Genomic DNA, 17,856 nt, shown 5'->3' with positions numbered 1-17,856 from the left:
TTGGCTTGGTCCGTTGGCTTAAGAGTGTAACTTCAGTTAAAAGTCTAGGTACTGATTTACATACAGGTTATAGTGTAATATGAATTGAAGAATATTAATTTAAAATTATATTGTTTTTTAAAAAAGATCTGTGAGGATATTTAGGCCAGTAATATATCTTTATTGAGATTCCATCTTTTCAAGAAATTCTAAAATAAAAAAGCTGTACAGCCATCAGGCGTTTTGCATGGTGGAGTCAGAGCAGTACGGGTACATCGGTATCACCAGTGACAGGTTATCATGTGCACATGCTGTCAGTCCATCAGTGACAAAATCATAATAAACATACACACTGTGGAGGTTTGTTGGAGAGTTTCAGCATTTGGGGAAATCTGGGTCTCACTTGACTTTGTGGCATTTTCTGTATTCTAGCTCTGTTATTACAAAAGTAGTGCTGTTACTTCACTGAAGGACCAGCCACCAGGGATTCCTAATTCTTGAAAATACATTGCTTGGACATAATATGAATCTCAGTTTTTATCTGTCCTGTTCTCTACTGTCTTTTGGAGAGGCTAAAGTGCAGTGTTCAAAACCTAGACCTGATGTGCAAACGTCTAAACTCTTAAGTATCAAATTGGAGTAGCCTGAGTTACAGGGTGACTTCAAGGTTCCTATTGCAGGGTAAGTTGATATTAAAAAGTCAAACAGGAATAATTTTGGCTGTGTTGTAAAGTATATTGAGTACCTTCAAGACAAAAATGCCAGTTGAGCAGAGTATGCTGCAGTTTACTAGGGGGTGAAACACTACAGTGAGTGATCTGATTTACTTGCATCGTTAAGAGAATGAGATACTAATACCATGGGTGGGGGGGAAGCAAGAGAGACCAGAGCATGGCCTCTGGGCTGAAATCCTCCTCGAGGCAAAATAAAGCAGACATTGGTGCGGCCATCCGTCACGGTGTCCAAGTGCTTGGAAAAGCCTTTGCAGGAGAGCGCGCTGCCTCCCAGCTCTGTGCTCTGCATGCGGGGCCTTGAGCACCTGAAAGCAAGAGGCAGCGCCCGTGCCCTGCGGTTATTTGTGGACTGGAGGGCAGAGTGCTGCAGAGTATCCAGAGCAAGGGATGCCAAAAAGCTGGTGAGTCTTCATGCAGGGGTGGCCAGACCATCGTTCACCAGGGCTCTGATGTCGGTGCCTTTTGAGAGCGGTCTGAGCTCCAAGTTTTGCCTGTACAATAAGGGCCGCCTGTGAGACTAACGAAACGGGCTGTCTGAAGGGGAGTGGTGCTGTGGCAATAACCCCCTGTTCCTTAAACTCTGCAGCGTTAAGCTGAGCGGGAGTCCTTGGCTGGTAAAAGCTGCGTTGCTTCCTTTCGTCTCATTTCCACGAGCATTTGGACAGGTCCCTGAGCACTGCGGTGGCATTAGGCTTCAAAAGTCTTCAGCCATGTCGCAGCAAGACAGTTCGTGTTCTTGCCGTGAAGATGCTCTTTGATGAGGGGAGCTCTTCACGTGTGAGTGCCAGTGACTTGCACAACCTGCGTGTGCCAATGCAAGTCACGTGGAGACTGAGCTCTTTGCAGGAGCTGGCCATTTAGAGTGTCATTAACTTTTCTGATCAGTGTCACGATTTACTGGAATAAGTGTAAGGGAAGAAAAAGAAGAGTTAAAAGGGGGGGAAGCAGGGGAGCCATGTTTTTGTGTTCTAAAATTCGGGTTCTTTGGTTTATTTTTAACCAACCCTGTGAACAAGTATACATATCTGATGAGTAGTGAAGTGGGCTATTTGGAATAAATCTGTTGACCTTTCTAGAAACGTGTGAGTTTGTGCCAATCATTTATGTTATACTCTCAAAGGGAGAAGAACGTCATTAAAAAATAAAAACTTTGAGGATTAACTCCACTTTGGTTTTAGCTTTTTCTATCAAAGACTTTGTTAGTATGTTGAGGTTTTGGTTTTTTGCAAGTTTTGTTCTAGCCTGTATTCTTCATTCTCTACCTGAGGGGAAGAAAAACAACCCCTACTTTTCAAAATCCCTTGATCTGGTAACGCAAGGTATTTTTATTTTATTTATGGCAAACTGCTCTGGCAAATTCAAACCATAGTGTTTGTCTGAGCTAGGAGGCAGAATGGCTGCTTGGCAAGTGTAAGGATCAATAAATCGGTGTAGCTGCTGTTATGCCAGCATTAATAAAATGAGATACTCTGTGGGCTCCTGAAAACAAGTATATCAAATTAAATTTGTATTCATGAATCGGCCTAGAAATCATTTTCTAGTAGAGCCTGATGATGTGTAGCCTCCTTTAGGAGATAACAAGTAAATGAAGGGAACCCTGTCACTTGTGTTGCTCATTTTTTAGATGGCCCTGGTTTGCAGGCTTGAAAATGATTGTGGTTTGGATAAGCTGATCTTGAAGCTATTGTTTTAAAAAATAATGTCTCACAAATTAGCCAACATTACTAATTTGATAAAAATGGCCTTTAAATCAACTGTTCTTCTGGGGAGACCTGTATGTTTTAGTTTTGCTTGGTCAGGCTTTGCTGTGTATGAAAACGTGGCTGTTGATAGCTTCCTGGCTGTCGATAGAGACAAGCTATGCCAATGTGCGTTAGCACAGCACTGCACAGCAAAGTACTGTGTGTTTGTAACTGCTCACGTGTGGCCTTGGCAAGTACCTAGTTCAACGTACCTATGCAAAAGAGGCTGTGGCATGAGCAAAAAGATAATGCAGATGACGATCTACAAAGCAGGCTGACCGGTTTTGGTCTGTCTTTGTCACATAGCCTGGCTGATGGAAGCAACCTCTTGTGGTGATAAACAAGTTAGGACAACAGCAAAATAGTCTCCAAATTAATTTGCGGTTGCACAGCTCTGTAAATATTTGTCATTTTGTAGGGGAGGCTGTGCCCTTTGCAATATCCACAACAGAGCTTTTTTAGAGAAGCATTTGTATTTGCGTAACTTAGAATCCTCATCTGTTAAAATATTTCAGATTGTCCTTTAAGGAAGTGGAAGAGGGAGAATGTCATCCATGCCTCACAGGTGATGGCCAGGAAATCTTTGACTGTTAAGTCTCGGGTTTAGAGCCTGGCAGTCGGGCATCTTGCACTTTTGCAGGGCAGGGGTGGCTTGCTTGTTAACAGAAGAGGAGATATTTAATCAGTGTCCAAACCAGTGCATTTTTATGAGAACTGAGCTGAAAAGCCTGAGGAAGGCAGTGCGCCTGTGTAAGCTGCTGCCGCGGCTGGGAGGACCCTGGTGTATGGCTGGAGGGGGCACGGCAGCACGGGGCCTGGGGCAGCAGAGCACCGGGCAGGGTCGGGGGGGAGGAAGTGAGGAGGACCACGCCTGTGGGTTATAGTTCACCTGTCTTAAATTCACAGCCGTGTCAAACAATTCCAGGTGTCTGCTGGATTTCCCTGTCTTTCCTGTTACTGCTGACTGCCAAAATGTCCGATGTACTCTGTGCCTTGCCGCTCTTGGTGCTTTCCCCTTTATCACAGCAAGTAGCACCCAGAGCCCGGGGCGACGGAGCGAACAGGACATGGAGGAGGAGAACTGTTTGCAGCTGGTTTGCTGTGATCTCCATCAGGGAAGGAGCAGGGTGCACAAAGGGGTAGTCTGGTCTCTTTTCCCCTTTTAGACTTCATAGTGTGTCTGCTAAATCTGCAGCTTTATTGGCTATGAATTGTGTAGCTTTTGATCTTTTATACGCAGTAGCTTTTTCCCCCCCCAGTGGAGCAGTTGCCATGTGGTCTCCAATTTACATGAACGCTAAACAGAATGACACAAAAATGAAGTGGTGTTGCTGTAACAAAACCTATTAATAGCTTTGCAGAGAGGCACTGACGCATCTCAGATACAAGGACTTGGAATTAAAGCTGAGGAGAAGGATCATCTTTGCAGACTAAGTTTTCTGCAAATGAGCAGTGAATTTAAGTGCTCGGTTAGAGATGCTTTCAAAGAGCTGTGATTTTTCAGATAAAGTTCCTCAAAATCAGGCTTGCTTGAGACATCTCGGGATGACACAAACTAAGGCAAACATGTCTCATCACTGTTGGAAATTTTGGTGGAATGGCTGTATTCAAAACAGTGCTATGCAGTATCACAGTATACCTTCTGTTTTCCTTGATACATTTATTTATCAGAGGACCTTGATAAATGGTTCTCCTTGTAAATACATCTATTTATCAAGGATGTATAATTTATTTACATTTTTGTTTTATTTGACAACTATTGTTTCCAAACAAAAACCATTTTTAGTATGTTTCACAAACAAAACCCTGGCAGGGAGAGGTGGTTTTGGGTGGGAGCACAGCGGGGCCAGCGCTGCACCCTGGTGCTTTTCCCGTGCGTGGGTGCTGGCCCGCCTCCCCGCGTGCCCCCGTGCTGGGCTCCTGCTGGACCGGGCTGTGCTGTGTCCCTTTAGCATCTGGCAGTGCTGCGCTGGCGCAGCGGGATGCTGGTGGATGGTGACTTCAGGCTGTGCTGCTGCGTGGCTCTGAACCCCCAGGCAAGGGCTGGTGTCCCCTGGCTCCCAGGCATGAGCCAAGCACTCTGAACGCGGCTCGGCTTTCTGCTGACGAGGAGAGCTAAGGATCTTCGTTTTGGGCTATCCAAATTGCACCATCTTAAAAATGCTTATCCCAGACGAAAAGAAGTTATGCCCTCATCTTTCGGGTGTTGATCTAGTCCAAGTGTGGTACCCCTAAATTAAGCGTAAGACAAAAATGTAATTAAGAGTGTTAGTTCAATTCAACAGTTAACCACAGAGTATAGAGCAAGTTCCTAGTCTCTTGCTGGTCACGTTGGTGTCGGGCTCTGGAGGCTGTGCTTCCTCTGTTGCAGATGTGCAACTCCCACGCCATCCTGTAAATCCCCCTAATGGAACAGGTCCGTACCTGGAATATGTGCTGAACAGAACTGTCTCTGTAACATGAAGTATGCCTAAACCCTGTATTTTGAGACAGTTACTTCAGAAATGGAAGCAAAGCCTGTTGTTGATGAAGCACAGGAGATTTTTGCCTTTTGGTTTCATTAAGGTGTCACAGTTATTATGATTCCTCAGTCACACACGTGGGTAAAGAACAGCAAGGTCAGAGGCAGGATCAGAGGGAAAACTGTCACTGTTGTTGACCCAGATGTCAGAGCTGCACTGCAAGATGCTGGATTCGTGTGATATTTTGAATTTATTTTAAACACAACCACTTGCCTTTCTAAGACAAATCTTTCCCAAATGGTGTTCTTCAAGCTACTGCAGAACATCACAATGGTTTTTACCTGTGGACTCCATCAGGCTTTTCAGTTATTACTGATAGCAGGTGAAACCGTCACTTCATAGGAGTGGGGAATTGACAGCAAATATGCGCAAGGCGTAATGGACAGGCTCAACAACAGAGATGGAAGCAGATATGCTCTTAGTCCTCCTGTCCTTTACAGTAGGATTTGTCTCTTTCTCTAGGGGTGCCTGGTCATCTCACTTATTATTTTTTTTAACTTTTTTTAAAGCCATCTCACTGGTATTAGTTTTATCTTAACGCTTGTCAGAGATGAGATACTTAGTTCACTTTGGACAGTTCAATGTCATTGGTCTTGTCTGTCAAGTGGTCTGTCAGGTAAGGTATGGATATTTATTCTTGAGAGGAGAGCACAGAAAATATGGTCTGTACTCAGGCTTTCATTATTTCTTACAGGACACAGATATATCAGTCAAGCCGCTGCTAAAATTGATGTTGATTTTGATTATGACGGACCTCTAATGAAGACGGAAGTTCCTGGACCACGATCTAGAGTAAGTTCCCAAAGTATAGTAGCTTGTGGGGATTTTTTTCTTTAGCTGTGTTTAACTTGCTAGAAAACAACTTTCATTCCAAACCTTAAATGTGATATGAATAATCATAATTTCACAATAGTCTATGCCCACTTTTATCAAGATGCTGAGAATGAAAAGCTCATGAATAAAATGCCCCTCTCTGAGAGAGAGCTCTCAATCTCAGCTGCTACTTCGCATGTGAAGTAACTGAAAGCAAAAGAGCATCACCTTGATGAAAGGTCTCATCAGGCTTGATTACCTGTGCTCCTGCTGAAAGAGAAACTTAGTTGGTTTTTTTATGATGTGAAGTAATGCTTCAATTTTGAAATGAAGCAAGAGTTTCAGTTTGGACATTGTTTTGCTCTGGCAGAGTCAGTGTTTGTGTGTGCCCTTGTTGTTGTTGTGCTTTTGGTTTTCTGTTTGGTTCTTGTTGTTGTTATTTTTTTTAAAAAAAGGAGCTGTCTTTCTAGAACCAGTGTGCCAGTATCCGTTCTGTGTGTCTCTGGCTTCTCTTCTTTTCTGATTTCTCTCTTGTTTTCTGAGTTCAGTTGATCAATATAAAGAGGCAGCTTTCCCTTTTTTTGAGATTTACAATTAAACTGTGTTTGCAGCCCATGTGGCTCTGTATGACACAGTTAATGGTTTTGACTGTAATATTTGCAAGGTGTACTATGGATGTTCATGTGGCAAGTAGAGTTGCCTGGTAAGCACATAGGACTGCGAGTTTTGCACATGATTTATGTGATCATAAAAAAGAAACATACATTATTATTCAGTATTTGGTAATTACATACCTGAGACTCTTTGATGTTTTCTTTTTCTACAGGAATTAATGAAGCAGCTGAATGGCATTCAGGTAATTTGTCAAGTTTTCTGAGTTTTGGGGGGTGTTAATACTGTGGTTTCAGAACTTGTTTTAAAATCCTGGGGTTTTATGTTTAATTTCATACCAAAAAAAAGATGAAACACTGACTCTGGGTTTCCATGCTGAGAATATTATGTATGGTGTATATGTGCATTTGAATAAAAACTTCTGTAGCGTATTTTGAATACTACAGAATTATTTTGCTAGGATCAGTGATTTTTCTTTAAATGCTGTATGTGCCTTGCAAGTTGTTATGAACCGGCCAGCAAACACATAGGTATATTTGAGCTTGAGCTTGAAAGTATGTCAACCTAAGTGCATATTGCCTTCCCAAAATGAGCAGTTCCTCAAAGTCTGTGCTTTGTTTCTGTAGAAAAAGTGCATACTTGCCCTTTTAGGGCTATTTCTATAAAGAGGGACTGTTACAGTTAATTCACATGCAGTGAATATAATGTGTCTTTGTATGTTATTATTAGATATTTTTATCATGTTGTGCCTTTGTACATATACTGCTACTTTTTAAAGCATTGCTTGTTTTTTCCTTTAAGAATGCAGAAGCTGTACACTTTTTTTGCAATTATGAAGAGAGCAGAGGGAACTACCTAGTAGATGTAGATGGCAATCGCATGCTGGATCTCTACTCTCAGATTTCGTCCATTCCAATAGGTAGGAGACAGTCATACCAAAACTTTTTGCTTTGTCCTCAAGCTGTTGTTTTCTTATCTCAGCAGCTTCCAGAGAAGTTGGTTGGTTAACTAAAAACACTGAAGCTGACATAATGTACGCCTTGTTGCAGGTACACCTTACTGCTGTATATTGTGTAGTAGGGTTTTTGCATAGCTGAAGAAACTACAAATTGAATACTTACAGCTCCCTTGAAGTACATAGTGGTACCTGGAAGAAGCTCTAGTATTAATCTTATATAGAATATTCAGGTTCCACAGTTTAGGTTGCCTTTGCTTGGATTTGTGTACTTTGTGATTCTGTAATGGTATGTTACGGTTATAAACATTAGCAAACATAACTTAAATATTGTAATGTTAAATTATATGCTTTAGTTAACATTTCTGTCTCAAAAGAACTGAAAAAAAAAGTTGTCTGTGTGGACTCCAGTAGGATGAAACGGGACCAAACACTGAAGTGTGGTACTGAGTGAAAGCAAAGGTGGCACGTCACTTGGGCTGAGGGACCAAACAGTGGACTTACCAAGTGCTTGGGAAAGTCGGTTGATTTTTTTGTGAAGCATTTCAAGAAGGAAAAGCAGCAAGGCAGAGATGTAGGCTCCAACTGCAAGTAATATAGGTTTCGGTCGGTGTTCAGTTTGTTTGATCTCCATCCCTGGTTCCTCTCAGTTGCTTTAAAATATATTTCTGCAGAAGCAAAAAGAGCAGAAGCGCTGGGGTAATTAAAAAGGTAGTCGATGCGCTATGTATAGAAAGCATGATGACTCAACAACATCCCTATAGGCCTCCTTTATTGGCAAACACACGCTAGCAATCTCCAGGTTGTTACCAAATTTTTGGCATCTAAAGGCTTGTAACTGCAATGGGTTTTCAGCTATCCCAGTCTTCTTTGCAAACGGTTAATATTTGTGCTGTCATGTAGCACCTCAGGGGTAAGACAAAGGAGTGCAATGCTTGTATGCCAGTGCTCATCTAACTTAAATGGGATTGGTTTTTCGGTTTCTGGGAAAGGAGGTGCATTTAGTGTTCAAGACCTCCCATTCTTCACACAAGAAATGCTCATTTGGTGGAACTAGTGCATGGTCATGTAGTCAAAGGGTAGTCAGTGCATACTCCAGAAGATTGAAATTAAGGTTTTAAGACAGTGCACTGAGGCTTTCTGACCTTCTAGTGCTTGATGGTGCAAGCACACCCCTCTTAATATAGCTTTATGTATAAAATATTTAAGTATTAGGGGGAAAATATTTTCTTAATGGGCAGAAAGGGGTAGGGGCTTCTGCAGTTTACTTTTTCTGGTTGATTGAAACTGGCGACATAGATACAGGACTCCACTACCTCTAATTAATCCTTAGCTAAGCCTCCTTCATGTACAGCAATGCCTTCTTGAGGATAAGCTGGATTTTTTTGTCCTAGAGGACATGTTCCTCAGTCGCAAAGGAACTATAGTACAGTGCTTCATACACCTTCTTGATAATGGCTCTATGATATGTAGCAACAATAGTAAATGGAAATTTAATACTTACAGGCTGACCTAAATATAATTGAACATACAGCATTAATTTATTTTCATTAAGTTCTGCTGAATGGCAAGACCGACTATCTGAGGTTGCTAATAACGTCCCTTTTGGTGACAGAGTTAGGTTGTAGACTGGGACACCACAACAAGATCACAAGGTGCTTGCTAGTCATCTGTGCTTATCCCTCTACAAGTAAATCCAATAAAACCTTTTATGAATCTGTCAGGACTCCCCAAGATTTAATAATGATCTGCTACACTAGAATATATTTATCAGCAGAGCTTGAGAGGCAGTAAATGCCTGTGCAGAGAGATAAGAATTATAAAGTATAAAAAAACCCTCTAGGCAAAGATGTTCTGGACTGTTTCTTGCTGAAAAACAAAAATTAAACCAGTCTTTTACCACATGGTTTTTGGGAAGTGGTAGCACAACATACTCCTTTCAACCTGTATCGATTCAGTCTAATAGAGTTAGAAACCCCGTGGAGGCAAACGCAAGAGGGGATTCTATTGATGTGTTTACTAGCAAACATCCTGGAATAGCAAATGAAACAATCTGCTTTTCAGTGCTGGGAAGGTCTGTTTTTATTTGGGCAGATGCAGAGAAGTAGTTTGGTGTTATTGACAGCAGCTTGCTGCTCGGTTCAAGTGTATTCTTTGGGCTTTCTCCATCTCATTATTTTAGCAGCGTCCAGGTTTTTTCGTTTTGCAGACAGGCACGTTCATGAGCCTGGAGGACATGTACTTTCCTGTCACATTGATCTCGGTACAGAGCAAGAGTGATGAAGCAGGTGCCCTTCTCTTAAGAGCCAGCTCTGACACTTCTTAAAGGAATGTGTTTGAGAGTGGATTCGTAAAGCTACAAACCCTTGCACTGGTCATGGCAATGAAACAAGTTACTGCCTGTTTTCCATCTCAGCCTAGAGCTTTTTTACTTTGTTTACCACATTGTATAACAGATATGTAACCACTTAGTTATTCTGGTGTTAGTTTTACGACTGTGAACCCATGTACCAGTTCAGCATCTTTCTACACGCAGACCTACTCTTTCAGACACAGTCGGGCTTTAAGGATCCGCTCTGCTTTTACTGGGGCCTGTCTGAGGATGCGCCAGAGGAATAGGGAGCGTTAGGAGGAAGGCTGGGCCACTCAGCCTGAAGAAAATGGGAGAGACATCTTGTGTGGGTGGGAAGGGGTAAGTTACGGGCAATAGAAGCCTTGAATATATGTTACGTAAGAGGAGTTGCAAAGATCTCTGCATTCTTCATGCACCTTAACGCTGGCAATGGAGTTGCATCTTTTTACAGGCAATACCAGAGTTAATTGTTAAGCTTCCTAAGCAATGGTAGCTGTTTATTACAAACTTTTGTAAGGTTTAGTTTGGAGATTTCTGGAACGCTAGATATACTCTTAAAGGTGCTCTCAGCAGCAGCCACAGCTACAGCTCTCAGTGACACAGCTTTCAACTGTGTCGTTCCCTCTAGCCTAACAACAATTCCTCCCATGACAGATGCAATGCAGATTTAGTTGTCAGTGTCCCAAATAGCCACGTGTGTTATCTGCATAATAATTTTAACAGATTCTTTGCAGCATGACACACAGTTAAAACAAGCTGAATATTTCCTTGTTTTGAACTGAAATATTCAAAATGGAATTTACAATTGATTTGTTAATGCAGTAGCCTAATGCTCCGTTGCTAAGACAGTATAATCAGGGCTATTGTCATTCAACTAGAATGAGGAGTTCAGAGGCACGATAAGCTTTCGGAATAAAATTAGTGGTCTGACTTCTTGAGCAGTAGGGAAGATGAGGTTTCCAACTGTTCCTACAAGGGAATATAAAAGATGATGTTTATCTCTCGCTTTGGCATTTCATACATTAGAAATCAGGCTTAAAATGAAATTTTCTTGGCTTCTTCAAAGATTTTTAAAAAATTGTTGGTTTTTTTTAGTAAGATATGTTGGTTTACCTGTAAGCAAGCAGGTTAGAACATCAATGGGTATAAATTAAGCACCTTTATTGTGTTAAACGTTAAAATCCTTAGTATCTTGATGTTTCTGGGTAAAAAGGACAAATTGTTGCATCTTTTTCCAAATAAAAATTTGTCCAAGTAAGGAAAATGAGAAGAAAAACAAAAAGCTGGTCATGAGAGAAAGTGAGAAGTGCAGAATCTCCTTTAATACAAGACAGCGCTTTGTCAAACACGTGTGTTTTACGGTGGTGCACAGCTGAGGTATGTAAATCTGTGACTTAGGAGGAGAGATTTCCAGACAGGTGTCTTGGAATAACTGATGGGATGCGGCAGGTTAGAGACTTGGATGCTCATTAGCCCGTGAGTTTTCGGCGTATGGCTGTCAGTGTAGGCAGCCTCTTCCTTCTGGTAGGATTGTTAGTGATCGTGCATGGATGTCTGCAGCGTGCGGGGGTGGAATGTGAGTCTTCATGCGTACAAATAAGTGTGAGTGTGTATGTGTGTGAAAGCCTAGGTGATGTGAAGGCCAGTACATGCACATCTCGAAACCAAGTTTGGCAGCACCTTGCGCAGAGAGAGTGTTCGGATAGCATTGTAGAGGGTAGGGGCGATGAATGCCATCCAACTGCGGCAGACGTCACGGAGCACTGTCAGGCCATTGGCAAAATTCTGCTGGAGTGCCAGGGCTTATCCCTGCTGGGTCTGCCATAACGTGTGCTCATTGCACGCATCAGCAATGAAAAACTGTCTCCGAGAAAAACACTGCTGTGCTAGTTAAAGTTACCCAGCACCACCCGGCTGTGTCTGCTGAGGGACAAAGAGCCCTTGCTGGTATGTCGTTAGTACCTTATAATGCACTGAAATTACAATTGCTAAATGAGCTTTCTTTGGAAAATTGGTAAATATGTGGATTTTTGCTTGTCTGTTTCTTATGGTCAGCTGCCAAAGACTGGGGAACTGCATGGAAGAAAAGCATAAAGGGAGGAATATATGTTTCTAAGGTATTCTCCAATCGAGAAAAATCCAGTCAGTTAAAAAGCACAGTGAGGGGGGAAAAAGCTCTGTTATTGTGCTGGGAATACTCAGTCTGATATTCACGTGGGGTAAGAACAGCTATGAGACTAGAAATGGAGCACCAGCTACTGTGGATGGACACAGCTGCATGGGAGCTTCCCGCCGCAGAGCAGAGCGACAGAAGCACGTCGGGTGGTCAGTGCTAGTGAGAGCCACCGGGTCGAGCAGAGCAGGTTATGGGGAGCGGGACCGGCAAACAGCCTGCTTCAAGGGGGAGAAACTGGAGACACTTCCCTTACCACAGCTAAAAGGTGACGAAGAGAAACAATGGCTTGTGGGCTGCATTGGTAGAAAGTGATCTCTGTTCTTAATTGAGGAAGAGGAGAGGTTCACATGTTGTAGAGAAACCAAATACGTGTGGGAAACCTAGAAAGGAGAGTGAGCAAGCATTTAATAATGTTGGTCCCACAATACTTGGAAGAAACTGTGATGCTGCAATCAGGCCCTACCAGGCAAAAGATCTGTGTCATGTTCATTTAATAATATATAATAAAATATATTAAAAAATATAATAATAAAAAAATAATAATTTGTGTTCAATTTTTAGCTTTCAGTATGAAAAGATGTTTTGCTATTGCCTGGCATAAAATTTGTACCAAAGTTCCAGATAATATATTCTGTAAAAGAAGAGAGGTTTGTCCTCCTTTTGAAATAAATTCTATTATTAGTAGTTACATACACAAGCTACACCGAAACAGTCAAGCATTAACTTAAGGTTATTCGCTAGGTTACACTTCACATTAGTTTATTGAAACCAGACAGAAATAACTGTTTTCTTTCTTTGTTCTTTTTAATTAGGTTACAGCCATCCCTCTCTGATAAAGCTTCTACAGCAGCCACAGAACTTGGTAAGTGAATTAAAACACTAGGTACTTGAAGGAGTCCTCTCCCTCCTTGTGGCGGTCTTCCTGATAATGAATGTTTAATGAATCAATTTAAAATACGATAAGATCTTGCTTGCTTTATTTCTCGCTAGATGAGAAGAGCTTCATAGTGTTTAAGAATAGACGTCAAAACCTCTGTGACACTTCACAAGAAGTAAACATTTGGGTGATGCAAGTACTTGATGTGTCTGCAGCCAGTTTTAAATCACAGTTCAAGCATAGTGTTTCCAATTAACCCTTTTAGCAGTATTCTTGCATGAAGATTTTTGAGCTTGAAAGCAAGCATAAGTCCTTGAGAAAGAGTATATACTTTGAGTATGAAAATAGTGCCCTAAATCTGGAATGCTGTGGGTGATTTGGGTTTGGGTTTTGTTTTCTCTGGGGGGGTGGGCGGGAGGAGGGGGTAGTGGCTCATTCCCATCTCCTAAGTACTGAGTTGACTAAACCCCTGACATGTCCTTGAAATACTAAAATCTTTAGAGCAACAGGATTATTTCAGAACAGAGTAGCTGCTTCTTAAATAAAGTGTCTGCCTATTTCCCCTAACAGTATACTGGTAGTGATTGGAAATAACCTGGATTAAATTACAGTTGTTGTTGAAAGCTGCATTCTATTTCAAGCTTCCTTTTTTCACTGCTTGGACAGAAGTTTTGGATTTTGTGCGTTTTTTAAAATTTGTAACTCTTTTTGGCACAATAACTTACACATATAGCACATGGATAAACTGAGCTCGCTGGCTTTTGACTGCACATCAGCAGGCATTTGTTGGTTGTACTGTCTTTCATGACTTGGGCCTCTGTTTCTGCAAACCAGTAACAGGTGGCTACACTGCCTGCAAGGCTGTGGGCCAGTTGCCTCTCATACCTGCATTCCCCTTCTCAAAAGAGCCTGCTGGCTCACTCAGCAGCGTGTAAATCCTGAGCCAGCATGTCAAAGTGCAGACGTTTGAGTTCCCTGAGCTGATTTGCTTCATGGAGTGCTCATTTCTTCAGAACGAGAAATCCTGCCTTCCCCAGAACTAAAATACTTCAAGGTTTTTTTTAAAATAAGTAAAACACCAGGGCTAGAAATGCTGGAGTTATCAAAGGCAGGTCTGGATATTACAGAAGCACTAATATTTCTAATACTTACAGTAACTTGTCATCTCCTCAGAAGTAATTTTTACAATACCTTCATTATAATGCAGCAGTAGGCAAAGTCGGATGTTAAACAAACAAAAAACCCCAAAAAAACCCAAAACCACCACCACACCAAACAAAACCTCCAAACTAAAAATCCTATTGTCTGGTGACAGTTGCTAATTTGTCCATGGGAAAAGAGAAGTTAAGAGGCTGTCAGCTAGAAGCCAGCAGTAACAGGAGCTGCCTCCACAGTCAGTGGTGCCAGCAGGACCCCTCTCTCCCACATGTGACCATGGGAGACGTTACTGGTCTGTACCCTGTGCCAGTTTCTGCAATCTGCGCTATCTCGGTGGAGAGGGTGGCACGAAACCTCCCGATCCGTGCTGCCCGCGCCTCGGCTGCCGGGCAGGCTTGCGGGGCGCTCAGCATGGGCAGGGGGTCACTCTGGCAGTGCCGAGCCCAGCGCTCCTGCAGACAGGAGTGTCTGCTGGGGTCTGACTGCAGGTAAAGTGCCAGCTTTATTGTGAAGGTACGTTTTTTGAGTAATACACTGAGGTGGGGCCCTTGTTTAATGTTTATGATGGGATCGGTGTTTTCTTGTAGGGATTTTTTGTTCGGTGTGTTTGTAATGCTCCATGTACCCTCTTTACAGCCAGCTATAAAGAACAGAATATGCATCTGTTCGTTTCAGACCACAGCAGCCTGATGTCGATGTGCTGTTTTTTCTCAGTACTGAGTATCTCATTAACAAAGAAAGAAATATGCACTTTTCTCCCTAATGGCAAATATTGTCAATTGACTGTGACAGCCCATAATCAAATTCACAACAAATGTATGGTCTCGTATCTCTTAACTTTATGTGAAAATGTACTTCAAAACTGAGATAAAAAGTCAGGTAAGATTTCTCATACATACTGAACAAAAATTTTGTGTTAGTCTGTGAGTAACATCCTGGCTTATGATTTGGGTTTTTTAAGCTTCAGTCTGTTGAAACAATGTTTTCGAATCCATTTGAAGAAGTTAGAGAGTCTTAGCTCATACTCTGCTGTATCTTGTGTGATGTTTGGTTTTCCCTAAGAATTCTGATGAAGTATTCTTACGGGTATGGTGTGACCGCTCACACCTCTTGCTGTGGTCCACACACCTGAATAAATGAGTACTTGTATTGAGGAGAAAGATTGAAAGATGCTGAGAAATGTGCAAGCTTGAGATACATTGAAAATACAAATGTTTTGGGGGAGGCAGTCTGTCCCCTCTGGAGACCCATAAAGACTTAGGTCATCAAAGCTCAGCGTTTAATTTCAGTGATGACTTATTACAACAAGGAAAACAACCAACCAACCAACCAACCAAAAGGGCAAATAATGCTGCTTTGCAGTTGGGAAATTTATTGAGCTTGTCCTTTTCTGAGCAAACTTAATTTAAAATAAAAAGTAGCACATTGTGAATCAAGTAAGATTACCTACAAAGACTAAAAGCAATGATGAATCAATTTTAATCTGTGACGCTTAATTTAAATTAATTGCATAAACATGACAGTCATCTCCATGAGTGGACTGGGAGGACTGCAGGGGGGTTTCCAGAGCTGCTCTTCAGAAAAACCTGCCTGGGCAGCAGGCTCAGCTTTCCCCCAGCTGCTGCTCACTGCCACCAAAAATACCTTTCTCAGAGGTGTGACTCCTGATGTGGCCGGTTCATAGGACCAATGGGACAACTGACATTGGAAGGGACCTCAGGTGGTCTCTTGCCCAACCTCCTGCTGAAGGAGGGTCAGCTGGGAGATCAGAGCAGGTTGCTCAGGGCTTTATCTGGGGTCTTGAAAACCCCCAAGGAGGGAGACTGCACAGCCTCTCTGGGCCACCTGTTCCACTGCTTCACTGTTTCCTGGTGAAGCAGCTCTTCCTTATACCCAAGTCAGTGCCTCTTGTGTTTGACTTCTCGTCGCTTCTCATCTTCCCACTGAAGACCCTGGAGCCTGGCTCCATCTTCTCAGTAACCTCCACGTAGGTATGGGAAGGCTGTATTCCTGTCATTGCTTCTGTGATTACCGAGGCCCTTGCAGCGACACAGATTCAGTTCTGTTGGCAGACGGAGAAAGGGAATGGTTGGAGAAAAAAAATCTGGGAAGCAGACACGAGTTCAACCAGGTAGTTTCCTGGTCGGCTATGGAATTCCACTGTTAGGAGAGATTGCATTGCATCCATGAATACTACTTCAGTGGCTCCTGGTCCGTGTCAGACGTCAATCAGGAAATGGTAAGGAGAAAACTGGGAAGCCAGGAATCTGCTGTTGTAATGCACGATAGAGGATGTACCTGTAATTCAGGCTGTGCGCTGGGAAGGGTGCTGTGCAGACTGCGGGCTCTAGAATGGGAAGTCCTTACTGGCAAATCGACAGCCTTCATGAAAACAGTACAGCTGGAAAGGAGTGTCACCGGTGTGTCTGGATATATCATAGCCAATGTTCTTGAGCTTGAATAAGCATGTGTTGCTCAGCAGTGAAGTAATAACCTACAGAGTAGCTTCTCACCATAGTGCCCGTTGCTGTGCATGCCAGAGGAGCCTAGGAGGGAGACAGCATGCCGGTGTGCACACGTTCTTTGTCAGGAATGTATTTTATTATAGTGATACGTTGCTGAACCCTGCATGTTATCTTTCTCAGATGTAGCCCCTATCCTTTAAGTTTACCTTTGCCTTGTTCTTTCAAATCCCGTTGTAATAGTACGTGGAGGATGTTTAGAACCACAGCATTCTGAAATGGTCTGTCTTGGAGCTTGGTAAGGAAGAAAATGCTGCTATCCTAACTGAATTTAGATCTAGCTATTCAAACTGAAGGCAAGTAATTAAGATTTTAAAGTGTATTTCCTGTGCATAAGGAAAGTTAAGATTGAGCAACTAAAATGGCAATACTGAAGAGGCACTGTCGGTATCAGTTAGCATGCACCTTTTCTAAGGTGTCCTGCAAGAATAAAGTATTAAGGATTAGACAAACGTATTCCAAGACATGAATATTATTACCTGGTTTTAAAACTCCTTGTGCTGTGACTACAAATTTCTGGCTGCCTTGATATCAACATGATATTTTTCACATTGTCATAAAACCTAACAATTTCTCTTCCTTGATCTTTTTAGAGCACTTTTATCAACAGACCTGCTCTAGGGATTTTACCTCCAGAGAACTTTGCAGAAAGACTGAAGGAATCTTTGCTATCAGTAAGTTTGAGATAGCAGTGATGAGTTACTAAGTTTTGTGTTTAGGGACACAGGCATGTCAAGGGATGCTATGGATTTTACTAGGGAACATTACAGATTAGCTGTTTGCCCACCTGCCTTCCCAGGACATGTAATGAGATCAAACCTTTTTCCCTGACTTGCCAGCTGAATGTGGGGGTGACATATCTGCTCTGCACAGATACTGCCTCTTTCATTCTGGATTCAAGAACTGATGAGAAAAAATGTTTTCACTAATTTCTGTTCCCTGTGCTTCCATAAGAGACAGTGGAATAAGTGGCTTCTGTCTTGATTTAAATTTGAAGGTTCTTGGGACAGAAGCTGAGTCAAGCCCTCTCAGCTGCAGCTGAAACTGCCTTTCTTCATCATAGGCATGGCTGGTCCCCCATTGCACCGCAGCTCAGGACCTTAAGGACTGATCAGTATTACCATCGCTTTGCACTATACTTGTGCTTAATATTGTGGAGTCATTTTCTGTCTTCATTGACAGGTGGCTCCTAAGGGCCTGCCACAGGTGATCACCATGTCTTGCGGATCCTGCTCCAATGAAAATGCCTTTAAAGCAATATTTATGTGGTACAGAGTGAGTAAAATACCAAGATTTTTTTTTTTGTAGGTTTAGATGTAGATATGAGAACTTATTCATAATCAGAACTGTTACTGTAAAACAAAGTAAGCCTTGGAGGTTGCCTTGGTCATGATGTTATTTATATTCAACCTA

The 17,856-nt window shown here is 42.2% G+C and overlaps 1 protein-coding gene across 2 annotated transcripts in view; it reads left to right on the top strand.

Moving 5' to 3' along the window:
- ABAT (4-aminobutyrate aminotransferase) overlaps window positions 1–17,856 on the top strand; it is a 57,503-nt gene that overhangs the window by 28,721 nt on the left and 10,926 nt on the right. For both annotated transcript variants that reach the window (XM_056338299.1, XM_056338300.1), the window contains exons 3-8: window positions 5,672–5,769; window positions 6,617–6,646; window positions 7,204–7,321; window positions 12,699–12,748; window positions 17,037–17,117; window positions 17,626–17,718. In XM_056338299.1, coding sequence (XP_056194274.1) covers window positions 5,672–5,769; window positions 6,617–6,646; window positions 7,204–7,321; window positions 12,699–12,748; window positions 17,037–17,117; window positions 17,626–17,718 — 470 coding nt within the window. The remainder of the gene's footprint in view (window positions 1–5,671; window positions 5,770–6,616; window positions 6,647–7,203; window positions 7,322–12,698; window positions 12,749–17,036; window positions 17,118–17,625; window positions 17,719–17,856) is intronic.

Source organism: Falco biarmicus, chromosome 4 (genome assembly GCF_023638135.1).
Source record: "Falco biarmicus isolate bFalBia1 chromosome 4, bFalBia1.pri, whole genome shotgun sequence".
Taxonomy (NCBI): Eukaryota; Metazoa; Chordata; class Aves; order Falconiformes; family Falconidae; genus Falco; species Falco biarmicus.
This window is presented reverse-complemented; position numbering and strand designations above follow the sequence as displayed.